Source organism: Cyprinus carpio, chromosome A14 (genome assembly GCF_018340385.1).
Source record: "Cyprinus carpio isolate SPL01 chromosome A14, ASM1834038v1, whole genome shotgun sequence".
NCBI classification, from domain to species: domain Eukaryota; kingdom Metazoa; phylum Chordata; class Actinopteri; order Cypriniformes; family Cyprinidae; genus Cyprinus; species Cyprinus carpio.
The window spans coordinates 27,306,434-27,325,062 of NC_056585.1; the positions used below are offsets into that span (position 1 = coordinate 27,306,434).

General features: G+C 36.1%; 1 protein-coding gene and 1 long non-coding RNA gene across 3 annotated transcripts in view; both read right to left on the reverse strand.

The window, feature by feature from the left end:
- Nucleotides 1-283: 283 nt before the first annotated feature.
- LOC122147596 lies at nt 284-11,600 on the reverse strand. The gene is made up of 3 exons (XR_006161689.1): nt 11,312-11,600; nt 4,459-4,646; nt 284-1,695 (listed from the first exon to the last, which is right to left on the reverse strand). It is a non-coding gene; the product is annotated as an uncharacterized LOC122147596 (long non-coding RNA).
- A 2,896-nt stretch (nt 11,601-14,496) lies between these two features.
- LOC109069086 (GDNF family receptor alpha-4-like) overlaps nt 14,497-18,629 on the reverse strand; it is a 57,936-nt gene continuing 53,803 nt past the window's right edge. The window contains exons 7-8 of one of the 2 annotated variants that reach the window (XM_042770425.1): nt 17,091-17,251; nt 14,497-15,770 (exon numbers count right to left, since the gene is read on the reverse strand). In XM_042770425.1, the coding sequence (XP_042626359.1) occupies nt 15,630-15,770; nt 17,091-17,251 (302 nt within the window). In that variant the 3' untranslated portion in view covers nt 14,497-15,629. The remainder of the gene's footprint in view (nt 15,771-17,090; nt 17,252-18,629) is intronic. The other variant, XM_042770424.1, reaches the window with a different exon arrangement.

Consider the following 18,629-nt stretch of genomic DNA (forward strand, 5'->3'; position numbering starts at 1 on the left):
AAAACTTACAAAATTTAAAAATATTACAAAAACCTAAAAAAATAAAACAAAAACCAAAAAAAAAAAAAATACATACAATATAAAAAAAAAAACTATATAATAGTATATAAATAACACTAAAATAACCCTACTTTAAAAGTAAAAATAAATAAATAAAATTGAATATAATATATGATGCAAATAATGCAAGTAAAATAAATCAATAACATTTTAAAATAATAAATTTTAAAAAATGAGAGAATCGTGTAACTGTTACCTTTTTTTTTTTTTTTTTTTACTTGGCAAAAAGTACACGTCCAATATTTTGACATTTTGACATATAATTAATTGATGTACAACTATATATTGGTGTACAACATTTGTTATGACTGGTCACATTCATCCTTTAGAAACCCAAGAAAATCTTCAAACACCACTGATTTTCATTTAATCATAGGGTGCAAATAATCCACCATCACCTGAGATGGAGAAACACACACTTAGAAAATCTCCAAATCCATGACAGGAAAGCAAATGGCAATGACTCTCACAAAGAGAGCTGTACTGACATGCAGCAGGATTTCAGGCATACATACAGCTTGTTGCATGGTTTCCAAAATCACTTTATTTCACTAACCATGTAATAAACTGGAGAGGTGTAAGTGGCCTTTGAATGTGCCTATATAATTGGTTAGCTCTAACGTGCAATATCTGCACTTCAAATAACACAATATGCAATGTATGCACTGGGCAGCAGGGGGCAGTAACTCAATAAGCCAAAGCAGCTTGCAAAGGAATAGAGTGCACTTTGAGATGCAGTAACTTTCTGCTTTTCTGATTATAAAACGCTTGCCAAATGCACTTTCCTTTGCTTGTTATTTAGGTGAATCATCATGAGAAGCACACACACTCCTGCAGCGCTCATCATCACCTTGTTTATTTATTTAGCGTATGGAAGGCCAAGTACAGAAGCGTTAGCACGCTGGCCAGTGTCCATATTCAGCCTGGCCGGAAAAAAATTGACATATGCACAGCTAAGAAATAATAATGCTTCACAGTACCTCTGAAAGTAATTGCATGGAAAGTGTCTAGATTGCATTATAATGGCTGGAGAAAGATCTGCACTGTTACCTACGCTGGTCTTACAGGACATAAGAATACTTATTAGCACTTTAATGACTAACATCTCAGCCTGATTGCATTTGAAGCACCTGTCTGATTGCATTTGGCCGAGGACTGATTGCTGCCCACTACCAAAGGTTTGCATTAAGTTCACTATTATGATGGGTGAAAAAGAGCGATGCTGAAATATTTATCCGACGGCTTCGGAGATCAACACCAGTGGAAATACTCAACAAACATGACATGTGATCAGAGGGGTTGTATTGCAATTTGTCCATATTAATGCAGGGCCAGTTCATGAGGTTTCAAAATATGTCGGCAGAGAAGATCTTCCTCAGTGCACAGAGGTCAAGCGAGTTTGCATTGCTCATTATTTTCTCCTGACAGAAGTGCATCTCGGTGTAAGCCGATGGAAAGTTTCGGAGGGAGGCGTGCACTTGGAATCCATCAGGCACAGCCAGGCTTCTTTGAGTGTGTGCCTGAGGCCTGACTGGATAGCCTGGACCGCATGTGATAGACAGCTTACTGACAGACAGACAGACCACATGCACTGGATGACGGTGGCTGTGCATGAGAGAGAGCTGAGATTGAATTCTGCAGATGATGGATAGAAATAAAGGAGAGGCAAAGAAAGGCAAGAAATCAGAGACAAAGTACAAAATTCCTTAGCTGTGTTTCAGCCTAGACAGGATAGCTACATCTCCATCTGCCCTTGTGCACTTCATTCAGTAGACAGCAGAACTAGTCTCAGCCTCAGACAGCATGTCCACAGACAGTTTGTTCATTCATATATAGGTCAATGACACTCATTTATTGTCCTGTTTGTTAATTTGTTTCAAAATGCATAGAAAATGGAGCTTGCATATACAGTAAATTGCAGCTCTTCTATGGTGAGCGTGTTAATGTCAGTAATTAAATGTCAGGGCAAACTGTCCTAACGAAGAAAAAAAAGTCTCAGTAATAGATGAAGTTCTTGAAAAGGAAACCATAAGCTATTTAGCAGAATCTTTTATTATTTCTTAAGAAAAAATAAATAAATATTTTAACAAAATAGCTTCGCAGTTATATTTATACACTATATATGGAACCTGTGATTCTTTTTTCAGGATTCTTTGATGAATAAAAAGTACAAAATATTTTGTAACAATATACACTACGGTTCAAAAGTTTGGGGTTACTATAATTTTTATGTGAAAGAAAAGCTTGTGAAAGTTATTCTAGTATTCTAACCATACTTTTTCAAGTGCACACTGTGTTGAATTGCACTGTTCGGGAGAAGCATATGTTGTGTTTTTGATACTGGTGTGCTGATTTCTTAAAAGGACAGTACAACCAAAAAACAAAAACTAATTTTGTTCCAAACATGAACCACAAAAGAAGATATTTTGAAGAGTGTTGGTAACCAGTTTCAGTTCCCATTGGGTTTTTGTCCATATAATGGAAGCAGAGTATGTGAGCGGAGCGGAGTGATTTTGACTGGAGCAAGGAGCGGATTTTTTAAAAGTCAGAGTGTCGTGGTTTTCACTCGCTCCAAGAGTGCTCCACCACCACTTTATCACGAATGCAATTCATGCCAACGGCCCGTAATATAACTACGTATTTAGCAAGAATTCACAGCATGATTTAATACTTGATACAGCACATTCACAAACAATCGCTTTTAGCAATAATGCCATTCAGGCTACAAATGAGGTAATCTGTCCTTCTACTTCATCTGGGTTAAAGCATGATTGTGAATTCACAACGAAATCGCTTTCCGCAATAATGCATTCAAATGCACAGTCAATCTCTGGCAGCAATTATACCTTTTAATGCTGACAACCATGTTATTAATTTTCATCACAAAACAAATTTGCACAGCAGAAAGCAGCAATTATACCTTTTAATGCTGACAACCATGTTATTAGTTTATCATGTGGTAGGAAAAAAAGTTTGCACACAATAGCCTGAGCCACTTTGAAACTCTCCTGTTATTTAATGAATTATTAATGGTAATATGAACATTTCAAACATACTGAAATACTTTAGCCACGGAGGGAAGGCGGAGCGGTGTTTCTGGTATCAGTGAGCGCGTAGCGGAGTGAAATTGTTGCTGCTCACATACTCTGAACGGAAGTCAATGGGAACCATAGTCTTGTTGTTTTGTTTTGTTTTTTTTTAATGATGAAGGAAATTCTAGGTCTAACTCTAGTTGGGAATTTGAAAAATGTAGAAATTTTTAGCAAATAATATTTTTTAAATATGCACACATTCATTCTTATTTGTATGCCTAATATCTCAAAAAAGCAAAATGTTACTTGTCTCACATTATGTAAGGAATTACACAAATCATGTAAACAATCCCATATTTGCATTCAATATGGTGAAATTTGAGGAAAAAGTGATAAGTATTTTGCATTAATGGACATTAATGTCAATTGCTTAACATTTTCATCATAAAACAGTTGTCAATTATTAGATGTTTCCCATCTTACCTTGCTCTCAACTGACGCTTCACGCTGGAATTCAGTAAACCCCACCTATTTTGATTTGATTGGCTCAATCTCAATCATTTTGACACTGATGAGCAATGTTAGACCGCTAAGGCAGACCAGCTTAAAAATGTAACATTTAACCATTTTAGTCATCATAATAACACACAGAGCGCTGTGTAATGGACTGCAGCAGAAGTGTGCAAAAATTGGCGTTCCTCTTAGCAAGAGGTGAAGGTTTGGCTGGTTAACATGGCCTAGTTTGCAGGGGGCTGGTGGGAGTTGTAACTACACCATCTGGTTCCAAAAATCATGTTTTACTGTTCACACCCATTAGAAGTAAATAATAACCATAACTTAGTATGCTATCCATGTGCAAAGATGGCAGATTTCAATTGCCATTGAGATGAATGAGCATGCTAACACTGTTCACAAAGACCTGTTGCTATCATGATGTTTTCATCTGAACTTCAGACACATTAACATCATTTATTCACATTAGAGAGATTTATCAGCGTTTGACGAGAGCCACAATCTTTTTAGAGACCAGAGTGTCATCTGTACGCAACCAAAATAGGGCGCATTAATTGCCTGCTGAATTTTTCTGCGAGTGATCCGAATAGCGCGGCTCATCTTGAACAGTTTTAATCACAAAGGTTTCCAGCATTTATTGGCTGCACGGGTCTTTTGTAGTTATCAAGAGCGCTGTTGACATCTCTCATCCCTGTTTGTCTGTTCAAAGTGGTGCCGGAGTGCATTCCAATTAGCAGTTATATAATGAGAGAGCGGTACTTCAACACAATCATCAAATAAAGTACTCTTCCCTCCTCTCAAAGGTGAGCAGAGACCATTCGTGCTTAGAAGAGCTGAAATATTCTTTACTCACCTTCTGTTTCCATTTGGTCCACGTATTGATACCTCATTTCAGCAGTTATCGAGCACAACGGCACATCTGACCTTGGGTTTACTTAACTCCAGGAAAAAGGTATTGGGTGGAATAAGTTATAGCACAATTGCTTCATCTGAGGTGTTTATGAATGCCTTCGATGCTTTCAGGTATGGGTTTATTGAGCGCTACAGGACAAAAAAGATATCAAAGAAAATAATTTAGCAATTTAGTTAATGATAAAGAGGAGAAGGTTTGTCATGCATTTACTTCAATGGCAGAGACTCATTGAAAACACTGCTTTACAGCAATCCATCGTGGAAAGTCGTCTGTGGCATTTATAGAGTAGCACAACAGCAAAACGAATAGATACTGTTCCCAAGAGCAGTGGAAATGTAGTGTTGAAGTATTTAATATCTAAGAACAAGAAACTGCTGCTGGCCAACATACCTACCACATCAATACAAAAGTTTTTTTTTTTTCCATATTTATACATTTTAAAGCAAAGTTACTGTCCTCAGCAAACACTATGATGATGTACAACAGATTATTTTAAGGCTTTAACCAGCGTAATGTCATGACCAGTATTGTTTTGGTGCATGAGACCCTTTTAAAAAAAGAAAACTGAAGAGAAAGAAACCTTCTATATATACATATACATATACATATATATATATATATATACATATACATATATATATATAAAAAAAGAAAGTGCAAGTTGGCAATAATACAGTGATTTGCATACCCCTTGGCTTGATCTAGGCCTATCTGGAACTTTGGCCTCTATTTTTCAGCTTGTTGACATTAATTACAAAGACTCAAAGACTGATCTCGCTGAGCCATCTATGAAGAAACATAAATGAAACACAACCACCCAACAAAAACCAACCAAACGGTGGTGAAGCCCTGTTATGAGGGTTTTCTTTGCAGTAGGGACTAAGAGGGACTAGGATGAATTTGTTAGGATAGAATGAAAAAAATGGAACAGGGCATCACACTAAAAAAACCATCAAATTCTTGAGGAAAATCTGCTGCTCTGCGACAATGGGAAGAAGGTTTTTCCTTCCACATACAAAAAACCCAAAGCACACAGCAAAACTGAGTTTGACAGGAGAAAAAGCTGAATGTCCTTGCATGGCTAATCGTCAGAGTCCATACTTAAAACCCCACTAAAAAAAAAAAAACTGTGCAATACAGTGAAGACTGCAGTCCACAAACAAACACTCACCATCCACTGAACTGAACGTTTCTGTAAATATTGCAATGTCTAGATGTTTAGCAGAGATAGAGAAAATCCCAACAGACTAAAAGGCTTGTAATTAAATCAAAAGCCCACTCATCCAATTACTTCCCATGCACACCATTTGCAATATGAACATAACTCACAATACACTACACCAATAAATGAACCTCACATCAACAAACCCTATGAATACATCTCCAACTACCTCAACTTGACTTGGCACAGGCAGGCCATTTTTTACATATGCACTAAACATGAATACTGTCCATTGTACACTTTATAACACTGTGTATAGTATATGTTATGTTTACCTTACATAGCATATATCAACTTTATACTCTTGATATATAAACTTTTGTAATAATTAATTCTAACATTACAAAAAAAATATATATATCTACACACCACACATCACCTACATATACATGAAAACACTACACTAAAACTTTTTAAATTTTTAACAACTTTATTATTAAGTACTTGTGGTTTTTGTCCTCATATTCATTTTCAGGCTGCTAGTTCCTTAGAGTAAAGAATCCAACTCAACAGTGTTTCCTGTGCATATATCAATAATCAAACAAAAGAATATTCATCAAAAAATTAAAACAATAAAAATAATAACACAAGACAACTAACCTTTTTTCAAACTCTCCATTCTTTCAACATTTTTTCTTGTTGGTGTTATATCTTTCATTTGGATGTTATAAGTTGCACTGAGTAAATACAGCTGGATAAAACAATACGGCGTCAGTCTTTATTTCAGGCTGCAAAGCAACAAAATGTGATTATTTTAAAGGGGGTGATCTTTTCCATACACACTGTATCTGCCTAAAATATTGGCTTTCTCCACTTTTAGGAGTATACTGTATATATATACAGATGGCCTCAAAACATGCAGACTTGGGCTAAAAGCCACAAAACTTCAAATATTTGGACCTCATGGGGTGTTGTAACATATAAAGATCAAGAAGACCTAGGCCCTGTTTGCCTCTGGCATCAACATTCATCTTTGATGATCAGATCACAAGTGGGCAGGTGAGACAGATTGTAGTTTGTTAGTAACATGCATCTCAAATGTGTCTCCCATGACAACTTGTGATTGAATTTTGAGGGGAGGGTCTCTGATTTCTGTGTTATTGCTTGTTGACAGTGCTTGGTAGATTTCTTACAAATTGTAGTCCATTACTGATACAGATTTAGTTAAATCTAGGTTCTCTTTTTAGGTACTGTATTCTGACTACTTTATGATTAATGTTTTTAAACGTCTTTTAAACGTTCACTAAACGTTCTTTTGACATAAAAAAAGAAAGAATATATTCTTTTTTTTTTCTCTATCAACATCCTAAAATTGATTAACACTAACATTACACCAGGGTTTACTGCCATTATGTAGTGAGTCCATTTGTGAGTTGATATCAAAGCTATGATTAATGACATCCATAAAAATGTTCACTAAAACTAATTTAAAACAATTGAACACTAAAAACAATAAATACTTTATTTGTTTACATGCATGGTCATGTGTCCATTAAACAAACATCAGTGACGTGTTGTTAAATTAAATATTAACTAATTTAAAGTAATATACATGGTAGAAGGTGTGTTTGGCTGATACATTGTGTAATTCCATTACCTGATTAATAAACAAGGAAGAATTAGGAAGATCAATAAATTACTAATTATTTACTGCCATTGTGTGACATTTGTATCATATGGCCGCATTTGTTGTAAATCAGCTATGATCCATTAAAAAACTTATAAAATATGGGCCTACCGTACATTACAAATACGTTTTATTAGAATCTGTATTTTTTAATCTGAATTAAATGTAATCAGTAGTACTACCCAGCAGCATGTTGAAAATGCCGAAAACGGTGTCAATGTTGCAAAGTTTATCAGTATAGAAACACACTCAGTTTGACTATAAATTTCAAAGCAGCTTCACAGTGATAAACAGGAAATAACAGTGTCAATGTTGCAAAGTTTATCAGTATAGAAACACACTCAGTTTGACTATAAAGCAGCTCTACATAAGACATTATTTAGCTCAGTGTTGATTCAGTTCAGTTCAATAACAGTGCTGATGTTGCAAAGTTCATCAATTAGGAAATTATGAAAGTTTTGTTCTTAAGTTTTGTCATCAAGCTCCTGTCAAACCAGAGGAACAGCTAATAAGTCTTGTGCATGTATATACTGTATAGTTCATAAGGGCTTTAACAAATTTCTCAATCTGATATTTATCAGATGTTTTATAACTGGGAAGATGCAGCGATTGATTGGCAGATGAGTGAGTGGCATATAGGACACCTGTATGTGTCCTCTGAAGTTGCTTGGATGCATCAGGTCTGATTAACTGATTACGGTGATTAAAATCCCTTGATGTTTGCCCCGTACTGTCCACTTATGATCAGATTACACAAAACAGATGTTGATACCAGGTCTAAATGGGGCCACTGAACATCCTGCAGTATTTTTGTCTTCCTTTCAGTGAGTTTAAAGGGATAGTTCACCCAAAAATGAGCCCTCAAGTTGTTCCAAACCTGTATGAATTTCTTTCTTCTGGTGAACACAAAAGAAGATATTTTGAAGAATGTCGTTGACTTCCATTATATAGAAAAAAAATACCATGGGAGTCAATTGCTACCAGCAACTTTGGTTACCAACATTATTCAAAATGTGTTTGGAACAATGCAAGGGTGAATAAATGATGACATAATTTTTTTTTTTTTGGAAGAACTGTCCTTTTAAGCTACATGGAGCATAAAGTACATAACACTAATTCTGGTTGTCCTGTTTTCTTCTCCAGATTTGGAACAGGGTTAAATGGGGTCACCATGTGTTTCTTTTCCAGTGGATTGGCAGAGGGATGGCTGGGGCAGAAGTGCCTGCGGTCTCAGGTGGAAGGGCTGCTGGGCAGCAGGACATGGCTCCCCAGAGGAATACAGGACAAGAGACACGGCCGGGACGATCCAGCTCATCTCCTTTACTCTTCAGAGTTCAGCAGAGTGGAAGCTTGTACAAACATCTCCAATCACAGGCATGAGATTACACACAAACACACACACAAAGAACAAATTTGCTTTTGCTGATGCACATGAGATGCTTTAGAAATGATGCTCCAGGGGACAATTTTTTTGGAAAAAGTAGATCTTGGACAGCACTTTCCAATATGCACAAAAAAAGCAATGGAAACAGTATATCAAGCTAGGCAGGTATGACATATTTTCTTGTATTCTTATAGCCGTTTATCAATGTAATTCTTCATATTTTAACTAAGGGAAAAGTTTCTTTTTGAAAAGGGACTTTTCACTGTTTGTGCTTTCCAGACAGATTTTCATTGACTCTTTTTGCACTTAACATCATTACACCAGTTGATTACCGCGATTTGAACAACTCAGAAAAAATAAATACTGTCCCAGCATAAAGCAGAGATTGAGAAACTGAGACAAACTAACTCCAGAAGAACTGTAGCAACGTCTTCAAGACATTTTAAGAAACCTGCCTCCAAAGCATAATACTGTGAGAAGTTTTAGGCACTTGTGGCTGTAAAGTAAGGATGCTTTCAAAAATATTTTCATAAATGGATTTTTTTTATTTATCAATTAACTTCTATTAACTAAATCAAATCAATATTTGGTGTGACCAACCTTTGCATTTAAAACAGCTTTTGTCCAGGTACACTTGCACATTGTTTTTCAGGTAGTTTTGCAGGAAGGTTTCTTCAAGTGTCTTGGAGATACGACCACAGTTCCTCTGGATTTAGTTGTTTCAGTTTCATCTGTTTCTTCATGTAATCACAGACAGATTCGATGATGGTGAGATCAGATCTCTGTGTGGAGCACCGGCTGTTGTCAGACTGCTTGTGCATTCAAAAATCTCACTCGATTTTTATTAAAATAAATGGAAAAATGAATGTTTGGAAATGTAAACTGATATTTTCTACTGACACACTACGGCTAAAGATAGAAATAACTGGCCGAACACCATTCTTTGGGGTGAAAATACTAACATGCTTAAGACTTTTGCACAGTAGTGTACATTCAGCAGCACTTCACATCCTGGGGTTTGGGACTGAATTAACCTGAAATAACATACACAAAGTAAACTCTGATGCAGTCATATATTAAGAAGTGTGTAGATTTCCACAGATGTCTCTAATCATCTTGAACGGCTTGTGTTCAATCCGCTATTTTTCATTTGACAGGTACAAGATGCAGCTGTGGATTCTTATTTATTGAATTATTAAAAGTGCAAAAAATTCAAATCACAAAACTTTAGGCAACTAGGAGGTCTCAGTGTCCTCTATATCTCTTCTATATAAAACACACAAAATATTTTTCTAATAAACCACAACAATTTATCTCAGCTCTTAATAAATCGCACGTCTACAGATTATTTACTCTGCTGGGCTGGTGAAATAAAAAAGTGTGTAAAGGGGCAGTACTCATCATACGAGGTCATAACCAGAATGTGCTCAGAACCCTATTTAAAGATCCATCATTATTAATGTAGGGTGTAATCGTCTTTTTCTAGCTAGCACCCTTTTCTTTGTATTTGCAATTTGTGGAGTTTTAATCAGCAACTCCAAGGAAGCACATAAACATCAGGTGATTTCAACAACGGTTTGAAGAATATTGGGTTACGCAGTTATGCTTTTGAACAAGAACTGTTTGCTTTACTCTTATTAAGACAAACCCCCACAGGAAAATTAAGTTGACATGCAGCATGACTTTGCTTTCAGCTTTGTCTTAATGTTTACAGCATTGCAATAAAAATCGATCATAATTCCTTCTTCGCCAGTGCTGGCTTTGGAAATAATGAAAGTTGTGTATGTGAGCTGCTCCTCTGAATGCAAACACACCACTGGGAAGAAGACAGACAACATCCATAGGAGACAGATCTACAGTGCAGACGTGGCTAGGATGCTCTTATAATGGCAAAAGGTTTCGAAACCCTGCCAGCACACTGCTCAATCGTTTTTATTGATCGTGCAGGGATTTATAATCATAGTTTGGGATGAACTTTGGAAAAAAATGAGGACGCCACAGAGATTATTCCATTGCCAAATTCAGGTTCGGCTTCTGTCAGTGCAGAAGGAATCTAGAGAAAAACAGCACAGCTGAGAGCTGACATTTCTGAACAAGTTATGAATATTGTGATATGTTTACCATCTAAAAGAACAATCTCTCCAAATGCTCATGGCAGCGTCTCTTTTTCCATCATAATCAAAATGAAATGTCAAACGTAAAATCTATGACATGTAAACACAATAAAAGTGGACAAGCTACTGGCAAGCAACCTGTCCATTTACTCCCAGTTATGGAGGTCATGGATTATTATTATTATTAATAATACACAATCGTTGAGGTTCACATATAATGTTAGAGTTAGGCTAACCCTTCGCAGAAAAACAGTCAAATATTGGCTAAATAAATAAATAAATAAATAAATAAATAAATAATTTATATATATATATAAATATATATATATATTATATATATTATATATAATATATATATATATATATATATATAATTCTAAAATCGGTGCGGCTCCTTTAAGGCTTGTCGTATACAGTTTATTAAATACAAAAAATAGTTTACTCACATTTTGTGATGTTGCTGCTGTCAAATCCAATACAGTTGGATACTTCCTCGTTTACTAAACGAACTTCTATCAAATAATCCCAACAAACATTTAATCCTCCAACACGATTTGGAACAAAAATAGGGGTCCTTCCTTGATGAAAGCAACTGTATAAATTTTTTTCCCTTAAAATATCAGTTTCAGAATCCTCTGATAGTACACTGATTTAAAATTAGCCGAATGCTTCTATTTCTTTATGACGCTCTTCTCAAACAACTTCTATTTCCGGAAGTATGTTGAGCGGGAACGAAAATCCGCGAAAAGTACGGATCGCTTTAAGCCAGCAACAAAACCACGCAAACAGCTATTTACTATAATTAGACAGTGAATCCCACTCTTTAACTGTAGAAGAATTTTTCCCCGGAGGTCTATTGGTTGATGTGTTCTTTTAAATAAATGTTCTTTTTACGTGGACGTTTTAAGCTATGAAAATTGCAAGATGTTTTAATGGTACAAAGACTTATATGTCACAAGATCAATTGATGTCTTGTTTTAAAGGCATTGGTACGCAAAATCACACACAAATAAACCATTTTTACGCGAATTTTTCCCCGGAGGTCTATTGGTTGATGTCTTGTTTTAAAGGCATTGGTACGCAAATTTACACACAAATGGGCCATTTTTGGAGCTTGGTTAAATAAATGCTCTTTTTGTACTGAGAAGGATGTTTTAAGCTACAAAACTTGTAAGAGTTTTTCCATTTAAACTTGACATTTTAATGGTATAGAGATGTCAAAACATCAAGGAAAATTGATTTTTCATGCCATGACCCTTTTAAGATTTTTTTTTTTTTTTTTCACACTTGGTTTCCACATTTCAGGGTGGAAAAATGGGGACTTTTGTCCTGGGCCCCGTAAAGGAGGAGGCCCTCTGAGAGGTTCATATGGTATATATCACTCACAGGACACAGTGAAAAGGGGCTCACCCATGAAATTTATGTCCCTAGTCACTACTATCCAATTTTGCCCGACATTTTCTAGGATAGCCGGGAAATCAGCGTGGGATCTGATCAGAGTTCCTGTAGCCGATCACTCCTCCCTGTGTTGACACACTACTACAACCTTTACCATCATGAAATTTTAACTACTGTGAAATGGTTACAGACCATAATTTAGGCAGGAGATGAGAGATGGTCGGACACCTGAACGTCTCAGCAGCCATTCACTCGGAAACCCTGAGTATTTTGATATCTGCACTGTGAGATGAACAAAACAGGTGCAGCCACGCTGCATAAGTACCCATATTACACTCTGTGAAGTAAAAGATGGATTTAAATGGCTACTGGGATTTACACGTTTTTTAAGAGAATAAATGTCAACAGTACAACCTGTCACCTTCTGTCATCACTGAGCCTATTTCTATTTAAAGCACAGTGGAAAGGGAACAAATTGCAGCATGCATGTTTAAATATGCAGAGCTGTATTTCACACACACATTTGGAAAGTCATATAAGCTCACTTACAAAGCTGTGAAATGACATCAGGTTCTTTGCTGTATTTCACAGAAGCCACACACACACATAATGTCAGAGTTTATTCGGAATAAAAAAATAGCGTCCCAGATTTCTCTATCATTTCAGCACATATTCAGATAGATGCATCCAGCCATTAGCTCTGATGAAGATGTCGGTGGCGTATTGAGATGGATCGCTGTGTGATGGTGTGGGTCTACACTCAGGTGGATCAATGAACAGTCTGGGATTGAAAATGGACGGATGAGGGCTGGAAAGGTGCTCGGCTGTATTATAGCACTCTGCCCTTTCGGCATGAGGCTTCTGGCTCTTTTTTTAAATGAACTCATTCTAACACGCCTCGGCAAATAGATTTAATTGATTTTCCCCCAGCACCGTGATTATATGGGCTTAGTGTAAATATTTTGCGACCGGTCCAAAATGCGATGTGCTTGTTGCAGCGGGTTTGCAAATGTCAGCTAAAGCAAATGAACACGGCCGACCTGTATGTGCATCACATAAAACATTTCAGTGGTGCACAATTAGTTTAAATTACTTCTCATGACGAATAACATCAATGTGTGTGTTACTAAGTGCACTTTGTAGAGTGTGATGTGTACTTGTTTTACTTGTTTGCTTTTTGTAGGCTAATGAGTGTGTCATGAAGTGAACGAATGAAGACTAGTTTGTAATGAACTGGAACATGAGCTAGGGAAAAAGGAAATTAAAAAAATTTTTTTTTTTTTTTTGAATATGGGCCTTTTTATTTAAGAAATCCATATCTGTGTCTGGGATCTAATCAATAAAATGTGTTAAATATGATTGGAATGGAAAAGCTGCATTATAACTGGGCACAGGGCCAAGATGGGCTGCAGCATTTCTCCATGCGGGTCTGAGGATCTTGATATCCTGCGTAATTGGGGTAATGGACCATAATGAGAGCAGCTGACTGAGATTCAGAATTATTTCACTCAAAATCTGCTTCAGAACATCACTCAACTTATCATTCCCTGTACATACAGTACAGTATATACCAAGACCAACAAGACATGAACTGACATCGTAATAGCTGAAGAACAACACTAGTTTTTTTCTTTATGGGTTAAGAATGTACCTAAAGTACTCAGAAAAGTACTTAAAGCTTTACACTGCAAATAAATGCAAACTTTTAATTAATTATCTCACAGTATTCCTATATGAATCATACAAATTCAACAAAACTGTGTTGCTTGTCACCCTGTGTTACCAGACTGCATCTCCAGCCTTCATTTCAAACACATTTCTCTTTAGGTTATGCTTATTATGTTAATAACACTTATTTTATTTTATTTTGTTTAAAGAATAAATGTTAACGTTAAACAATTATTTATTAGGACTTTTTTAATTCTTAAATATTTTTATTAAATTTTTACTAATATATAAATGTTAGAAATGCATTTAAGTATCATACATTTTAATTAAATTATTAGTTTTATTTTTTTAAGTTGTATTATTTTTTATTTTTTATATATTCCTCAGTCAAATATCACATCAGATGAAAGTAGTAACATTATTTGTACATACCTTTTTTGTAAAAAAAAAACAAAAAAATGTAATAAAGTTCTCCAAAATATATCTTTTTAGAATTAATGGCTTTAGCACGGTCAGGTTTTGACAAAATGTTCTTCCCTTCCTGAGATCCAAATAATCCCCCTGCCACAGTTCACTTGATTTACCTGGCCATAAACTATCTCCGTGTCGGACGAGGAATCTCAATAGCTTCTCTTCTCTCTATGAAAAACCATTTCTCCACACTTTTGGCCCCAAGCATGTTTTTGACAAAGACACACACCATGTGGAGTTTCACCTGACTAACTTTTCCACATTTTTGTGCCTGTTTGCTTAAAGTTTCTGAGTCATAAAAAACAGCAACAGGATTTAAATGAACCAGCATCTTTTATTAGTGCCATATGATGAACCAAAGAATGTTCCATAATGAGATTTCCAGCCTTCCTTCAGAAATACCAAGGGCTTTCTTAGCAGCGGCTGGAGCGGGAAACACCTCTCCTACCTCATTCCCACAACACCAGCCCTCATATTCATGATCATAAACACCAGGACTCCTCATGAACACACCGTATTATACAGAAAGACACAGTACTGGGCAGGAAATCCGCTTTGGCGATGCCACAACAATGTTGAGTCTCCGAGATCGCTTGGTTGAAGTAGCTTATGTCACAATAGCACATTATGAGCTTCAGGAAGAGTACTGTTTACTTCCACCCAAAGCATTACCATTCTATTATTGATCAGAAATAGCCTCTGTCTTCTCTTCGGTCAGGTTGAACAGAATGATATTAAATCGTCGTTTTCCTCAAGGGGATCTCCAAACGGTTGGACTGATGCATGAGGAACTATAAAAGAAAGAAGAAATAGCTTCATTTCTCTCCACATTTAATCAGGAATTGATTTTGGAGTGCTAGAAGGTTATTTGGGCTTTAGAAACTTTTAGTCTTTTGAATCGGCTCCCCACCCCACAAAAATATGATTTTACACTGAAACTCTCAATGAACAGCACAGTTTCATATTGACTCTGTGTGACGCTATGTACATTTGTACAGGTAGGTTTCCCGCTGGCCTTTGTGTTTGACTAACCACATTCATTTCTAGAAAAGTGCCTTGCAAATTCAGATTCTGTAGGTTTAACTGGTGCTTCCACAGAAATAGAGATGACAGGATGACTTCTATGTTAGAGAAACGAGGCCAGTGTGGACACTTTCTCCAATTTTGGAGTTGAATAGGTTCCAGTTTGTTCAAAATCACAGGCCTGTCAGAATGTCTTGAGTCTGGTTACTGATCACAGCTGAGCAAGAAGCTGAGAAACATAAAAATCCAGACGGGTAGCGACGCCGCGGCAAAGGCGCGAGCCGAGTTCTGCTGTGTGTCGAAGGACGCGGTGGAGTCAGACCAAAGCCTCACTTTCACAGAGTCCTGAGGAATGAGAAGAGAAAGCATTACCAGTTTGGTTTCATTTTTTATTTATTTTTTTCATGTGCACAATTGCAATTGATTTCCAGGGACAAAGAAAAAAAAAAAACCTTTGCAATGGCAATATTTATTCTATTAAATGCATCTATGGAAGCCACTGAATAAAAAAATAAAAAAGGTAACTGCAAGTTTATAGCTCTCAATTCTGACTTTTTTTTTTTTTGTTTTTTTAATTTTGAGATATAAACTCGAGACTAATTGCTTACAAATTATATCTCACAATTTTGACTTTTTCTCAGTATCACGAGTTTAAATATCACAATTCTGACTTTTCTTTCTCACAGTTGCAAGTTTATGTCTCGTAACTCTGACTTTTCTTGCAATTGCAACTTTATATTACATATCACACAATTCTAATTAAAAAAAAAGTCACGTTACACAACACCTGTGAATAGCCAAAGTATAAAAATTATAACATTAAAAAAAAACAAAAAACAAAAAGGAAACCAGAAAACTGACCAAAATGCTTTTACAATGTCAATATAGTCTTCAGTTAGTATAGTATGTAGAATAAAGTTTTAAAAAGTAATGCATTTCAATATTGTATTACTACAAAAAAACGTAACTAATCACTTTAACTTACTTTTTATAACAAGTAATGCATTACAATACTTACGTGTTATTTTTGGTTACATGGGCTGGGCTTGCTTATTTTTATTTTTTTTTATTTTTTTAATAACAAAAAACTCAAAAGTTATATTTTTGGCAACTGTAAAGGCCCTTTCACACCAAAAGTGAACTGAATGTGCTTCAGGCTGAAGGAAATGCCTCTGAACCTCACTCCTACTTTCTCTCAACATGGGGACAGGAGAGCTGTCAGTGAATCAATGGGAAAACAAAGTAACTTGCATTATGTATTTGTAAAAGTAGCAGCAAATTTAAAAGTAATGCAATACTTTACTAGTTACTCGAAAAAGTAATCCGATTACATAACTTGTAATTCTTTACCCCAACACTGAACGAACACAGTGCTACACTTCACTCTGAAACACACTGCACATATTATTATTCCATTGAATTGCCGCATTCAATATTTGATCATCACAATTTCGGTTTTATTAATCATGCGGCCCTGGTTTTACCGTAAGAGACTCCCCATGTGCCATTTTATACAGCTCAAAAGAAATCGCCCCAATTTTGCAATTTCTCAGCAGCACCGATGAAATGGCTCTTTATTGTGTGAAGCCGTTTCCTTCGGAGCTACACTACAATCAAGGCAGTTATAAACCCATAACCGAACGCCTCCCCGTCTCTAACCCTCACCTGTGTGGGTTTGGCTGGGCTCAGAGCGTTCTGTTCCGTCTCCATGGTGACAAACACAGTCGTATGCTGTGGCCCTCGGTCCGTGACAGGGCTTAACCGCGGCAGTCGGGTGGGAGTGGGCGTGAAGTCCATTCCATTCCCAAACGTCAGGAGAGCGTTCCCTATTCATGCAACAGACAAAGCATCCACAGCTGAGACAAACACACATCATCTCCATTCGCAACTGCTTCTGTTATCAGACGCTTATTTGAATTCTGCTCTAAGCGGCGCTCAGTATTCTGCTCGGGCCGCGCTTCTGCACCTGCCTCTCCACATCCTCTCATTAACTCACAGATGAGTGGCTTGACCAAACATCACTCTCATCCGCTCACATCGCTCACTCCGAGAGCTGCCACTCGGCTGTCTGAGGAGTTACTTCATGTAAGAGATCTCTGTTTGAACAGGACTGAGCTGAATATTGCCACGGAGTCGAACTTATTGATGAATCGCGATATATATAATACATAAGGACCTTCAGGAATGCGACTGGAGGAGTGTGACTGAGAGGGGGCTGGATATTAATCAGAGATTCATTTATGCTTGTGGCTCAGAACAAGCTTTGCACTTCAGATAGCTCTTTACATTTCAAACGTCTGCGACCTACTCAACATCAGATGGTAAACGGCAGCAGAAGATCTAAATGCAGACTGTTTATGGGTGTTTCTTCTATAAACGCACAGTGAATTTGTAGAAAGCAAACTCACATATTTCACTAGCTGAAACAAAAATATATGAAACAAAAATATCACTTTCCACCATCTCAAATCATATTTCAATCACTGGTGGGAATGATACTATAAACATTTTTATTTTATTTTACATCATTATTATTTATTATTATTAATTGCATTAATAAATATATTAATTATTATTAAATTATTTAATTAATGATTGATTGATAGTTGTATCCTTAGTAGTTTGTGTTATGGTTAATACTTTTTATAAAATTTGGAAAATAACTGACAATAATTGTAAACAAAAAAAATAAAAAAAAAAAAAAAAGCAAAAAAAAAAAAAAATATTAATAAAATTAAAAAAAAAAATTTTTTTTTTAGGAAGTTAATACTTTTATTCACCAAATGTGATTTAAAACATTTATAATGTTACAAAAAAATTATATTTCAAATAAATATTGTTCTTTTGAACTTTATCAAAGCATCCTGATAGTAAAACTACGGAGCACCGCACATGACATGCAAGAAAAAATTAATAAACTGTGCGCACAATTTACTAATTCGTTCCCTCAATGTACTAAAACGTGCACACGATTACTATTGCGTTCCCTCGATTTACTATTGTGCTCGATTTATTTGCTAAATCATGGCACAATTTAGCAAACGCGAAGGGGAACGAATTAGTAAATCGTGCCGCACAAATTAATAAATCGAGTGAACAAAATAAATTGATGGGAACGCATAAGTAAATCATGTGCACATTTTAGTACATTGAGGGAAATGAATTAGTAAATCGTGCGCACGATTTGGCCTACTATTTTTTCCT